The sequence below is a fragment of the Rhipicephalus microplus genome, chromosome 5, assembly GCF_043290135.1.
Source record: "Rhipicephalus microplus isolate Deutch F79 chromosome 5, USDA_Rmic, whole genome shotgun sequence".
NCBI classification, from domain to species: Eukaryota; Metazoa; Arthropoda; class Arachnida; order Ixodida; family Ixodidae; genus Rhipicephalus; species Rhipicephalus microplus.
In genome coordinates, this window is record NC_134704.1 from 157,264,961 (window position 1) to 157,270,023 (window position 5,063).

Genomic DNA, 5,063 nt, shown 5'->3' on the forward strand with positions numbered 1-5,063 from the left:
CGGTAGTGCATAAAACTATTGCGGAAAAAAAGCCTATATACGATTGTAACGTAGTGTGTGGAGTCCTCCGAATGCATGTATACTTTGTGGCAGAAGTGTACAGTCCCACCAAGCATCAATGCTTGTGAATGGCGGAAAGAGTTAACAGTTTCAACGCCCACCAAATAAAAAGCGCTAAGGCATAGCAAATAATCGCCATAACCAGACAGAATCACCAAAGCGTGCTGTCTTACGCGTACGTGTGTTACTTCACGGACGCGTAGCGATTACATTGCAAGCTCGCATAAGGAAGACCTATGGCAAATACACAGTGGGCACTATCCAACAGTTCTTGAAGCAGGCACTCTAGGCTAGTTCGAAACCTTCAGTGTTACGTACAAAGACGTTCTCTCCCTTGCGGCCTGGTTGAGATGTCCACCGAGAAGCGAGAACAGGCTAGTGATTTAAAATGCGATGCGCAAGGAGCCGAATTACGCTTATCACCGTCTGCTGTTGAAGGCAAAGCTCAAGAGCCCTCCAAAATTTGTTTCACTGTCAACTATATAATATATGCTACATCTTTATCACCTTACAGCGTCATTTCAGAGTGTATGCTTAAAAAGCAACAATGAATCTGTACAGCCAGTCGAAACATTCAAGTAGAGCTCAGTTATTGTTGTTGTTGTTGTTGTTCACCTATTGATAGTGACGCATACCCACTATGGGTATTGGCCAAGAATCGAGTGGTTTAAAAATTACTGTTCAAATTCGGAATAATGGAGGTATAACAGAAAGATTACAGATAGCCTAGGAAAGAGTGGTGCTTAATGTAATGCATACAAATATTTACATAAACGACTTTATTCTGAGACTAGAGCAATAATTTGATTTTATATGTATATAATTATGTGGCCATGTTAGGGTGATAGAACTGGTTAATTAGTCAACCTATTTGTTGCATCAATATAGTCCCGGACGGCCACGCATACTGTTGCATTAGAGAAACCAGAAATGGAAGCTCCAAAAGACAAAATGACAGTTATGCTATCACGTGCGCAATTGTTGGAAAGGTTGTGAGCCACTATTGTTTTGTTGAATGTTCCATGAATGCCCCAAGACTAATGTAGCTTTCATGAGTATACTACAGGGAGTATTTTACGTCGAAACACTTAACAGCGACAATCATGGAATTTCCGGGGATAACATATCATAATTATTGTACTAGGAGTGGTTTCGGAGAACTTAATGACTGTCATCGTCATCATATCAGTTGATGCCTCGCGTGTAAGCACGAAGGACAACGACGAAGAAAAAAATTAGAAGGAACACTTAGGAATGTGATCGACCAAATTATCGCAGCTCGGGTCGAGTTGGCTTTCCCGGTAAGGCGTCCTCTCTTTTAGGGAAGTTGCTATTCCAAACGTCGTCGTATAAAAGGCCCAGTAACAAGTTCACGTCAAGGAGCATAGCTTTGTAAGACTTATTTAGTGCTTGCCTACGTACGATCGTCGAGGATAGGCTTTGTTATTATCTTCCGTCGCAATTAATTTCGATCATGCGGCGTGGTGGTAAAGATATGGTGTAACATACGTTGCCGTGATGGAAGGAACTCTTTTTTTTTTGACCTCATATATTTCTATGATTTCCTAATCTCTCTTTGTTTAACATGCGATAACTATACGCAGGGCGCTGTTCCGAGCAGTAATGGCGCATAAAATAATTATACCATACTCATTTCATTTATTTATTTGACTAGTTATTTAGGATACTGCTACTTTCTTTCGAGAGCGTCACCGTTGGACAGTAATATGATTCCTCACGAAAAACAACAAAAAAGAAACATAGTTCAAAGCAAACACAAGCATGACGAGAGGACGTGAATATCGTCAATACCGCCAAAGAATGCAGGACTTACATAATACTAATACTTGACATGCAGACTGACCACAAAATATCATGCAAATGTAATGGGATAGGCACATCAAACTGAATGCAAGAAAGAGGGAAAGATATCACGTTTTGATGAAGTCTGGACGAATGTAATTACAATAAATTTAGTATCGGGACTGAAAACATATTAAAAACACTTGAATTGTAAACACCAAAACCTTGTTTGAGAATGTCAAAATTATTTTTAGATGCAGGTGTGAACAAAGAAAAAAGAACCAAACCTGTGTCGCTTTATCGCTGCCGTAGATGGATTTGGGTTGATGGCCCCTCATACATAGCTTCTGTTATGCGCGCGCCGTTTTCTATTTAGGATGTAAATTCAGAAAATGAATCTATGCTGGTGATAGCAGCATCAAGTTGATTCCATTCTGCTATTGCAAGTGGTATGAATGGATACTTAAATGTGTCGTTTTTACATACGTATTCTGTCGATGTGTGCGCATGCTTATTACGTATTTGTCGAGCCCGGGAACATGATACGTATTCGGAAGTACCCATATTGTCGTTATTTTCGAGTAGCTAGAACATAACTTTTAAACGAGCGTGTTTCCCTTTTGTGGAAAGTGTTGCTAAACCAGACTGGATTAAAAAAATTGTTGGCGAATATAAGCGTCTGTATTTGTTGTGAATGAACCTCACAGCTTTTCTTTGTATTGCTTCTAGTTTGCCTATGTTAGTCTCTGTACGCAGAAACCACAATGTGTTAGCAGACTGCTAGACCTTGTTTTAGGAAACGTATTCGTAGTGCCTTGGAAGTAATATTATCTATTCGTTTGCCCCTTTTAGGATCAGAAGTGAGTGAACTCTTAGATAATAACGTTCCTCAACTTTATTAAGTGGAGTGCCTTTAATTGTGTGGAGTGCCTTTAATTGGATGGTTTGTTTTCCCACTTACAATCAAAACCCCTGATTTTTCTTTGTTTATATTCTTCTGAAATTTAGAGCACCCATTAGCAAAGCATTGTCTTGGCCTCGTTGCTCAGCTGGAAGTCGCGGGTCGTATCCAAATCCATTTCTGGTGAATGTGTACGAAATATAAGCACTAACTAATCGTACCTAGACTACAGGCACGTGTAGAAGATTAAGCCCGGGCGCATGCAGGGACCTACGAGCATGGCAGAAGGGGCTTTCGTGGAGGGTGACCAGGCGCCCAGAAACAAGGACACCGATGAACTCGACCTGCAGCAGCGAGTCCCGTCGCGGCTTGTCGAAGAACATGGTGACGATGCGCGTCGGCAGCCAGTGCACGGAGAGCTCGAGTCCTTCCCGCTGTCCCCGCAGCCTTTTAACGAGGCAGCTCTCGACGAGGGTCTAATGCTGAGGGAGCTGCTCAAAAAGGGCCGCCTCAAGAATCCGACGCTGACTGAAAAAGGGGCGCCACTGCAGTTGCTGGAAGACAGGCGACTGTCTGAGCTCCTGGAGGTCACGCAGAGCATCGCGCTCCACCACCAGATGCGTGGCGCCGTTCTACCGTTGTCCCCGGAGCGGGAATCGCACGACGCAACCGGAAAACCTGCCGTGGTTGTCTCCGACTCTGCGGAAATGTCCCACTTGGAGGAGAATGCGCGAAGCATTCTAGGAGGTGCCGACGGCTCTGCGTCTAGCTTGCCGGCTGACCGCATCGCAGCCGACAAGAATGTGTCTCCTTCACCGGACATCGCTCAGAGCACGCTGGCCTTCTCACCATCGCAGGTGGGCACCGGAAGCGTAGAATCTCACCTGACCGCATCAACCCTTGAGGGGTCTTGCCAGCTGCGCGCTTGCGACAAAGTATGTCGCGAGCCCTCAAAGCTGACGCAGAGCGCCAGTGATGTCTCAAGTGGAGTAGCAGCCACCGAAGTAACCCCGACTTCGCAATCTCGCGAACCACTGCCGTCGGCTTCACTACGCGAACCCATTGACGCTTCGAGTGAAGAAACGTCCGATGACCACATCCTTGAAATGCCCGTGCTCGAACTCCTGGACAAGAGCGACCTGGTGGAACTGTCCACGTACATTAGGCGTGCGCGGCGCCGCCGCTGCTACGGAATTGACGTCGGTTCGTGCGGCAGTGAAAGCGAACGCAGCCTGGTCAAGATGGACTTCTCCACTCTGCCAACTGAGGCGAGCGAGATGGTGACCGAAAGGCGATTCGGGTGCGAGGCCTGCAACGAGCCGACACGCGCAGACACGTCGACGACATCCACGTCATCGTGGTACTCGCTCGACACCCCGTCCGTGGCTTCCCGACAGTCTCCCGGCCTTCGAGCGGCAACCAGCGAGTCAGTTGGAAGCTGGACGGCTCCTCGACAAGGATTGTCAACTTCCAAGGGCATGACCAGGGAGAGACCGAAAGTGTCGTCCCTGATTCGCTTCTTTGAGAGCAGAAATTAGGGCTGTATTATCATGCACAAGTGCACTTATCTGCTTCCTGGTGAAATTACAGTAATATTAATAATAAAATTAGGCGCCGCAGTGTCTTGAATGAAGGGCAAAAATGAAGCTCGTGCCACAGCTAACTAAATTCAAAGTTATAAAACATGGTGACTCACTTTATGTTAACATGAACAAATGCATGAATTGCTGACTTTTCCATGAAGTAAGTCACAGTATTAATAGTGTTCTGCTTAGTAGCTTAATTAGGCATGTTCCAAAAGTTAATTAACCCCTGAAAGATGAAATCTGTGCAGAAACTTCAATTACAAATTTGTATATCGGTTTGCCAAACATGTGGTTTTTAACTTAGTATTATTTGTTGTTTCCGCGAAATACAAAAATATATTATACGTCACAAGCCCGCTTCCTTGCCGTAACTTCACTGCTCCTTAGCGTTCCACGCAGCAACGATATGTTTCAGCAATATACTGATATTATTATTTATTTATTGGACAACAGCTACAAATTGCCTGCGGTAATTGCCAAAGGAAGTGGTTTGCCTCCTGACGAGGTCCTGCTCACGCTGGTTGTAACAGAAGTAGTGCTTACACAGTCACACACAAAAGGAGTACAAAAAAAAAAATGTGGGATTTCTAAGCTTTGCCTTTAGAAGGTGAATGCGATAGTGGCATTTCGTCCCTGGCGCGTATTTCAAACACACAGTGCATGAAATCTTCTCGAACTTGCTGTGAACCCACTACGTGGCCTTAAGGGAATAG

At 44.9% G+C, this 5,063-nt stretch overlaps 1 protein-coding gene across 1 annotated transcript; it reads left to right on the forward strand.

The window, feature by feature from the left end:
- The first annotated feature begins 1,262 nt into the window (after positions 1–1,262).
- On the forward strand, positions 1,263–4,702 carry LOC142817420 (uncharacterized). The gene is made up of 2 exons (XM_075894445.1): positions 1,263–1,361; positions 3,031–4,702. Exon 2 carries the CDS (start codon positions 3,043–3,045, stop codon positions 4,300–4,302), a length of 1,260 nt encoding a protein of 419 aa, XP_075750560.1. The 5' UTR covers positions 1,263–1,361; positions 3,031–3,042; the 3' UTR covers positions 4,303–4,702.
- Positions 4,703–5,063: the final 361 nt, after the last annotated feature.

Coding starts and splice junctions, on each gene's coding strand:
- LOC142817420 (XM_075894445.1), top strand. CDS start 3,043: ATGGCAGAAGGGGCTTTCGTGGAGGGTGACCAGGCGCCCAGAAACAAG.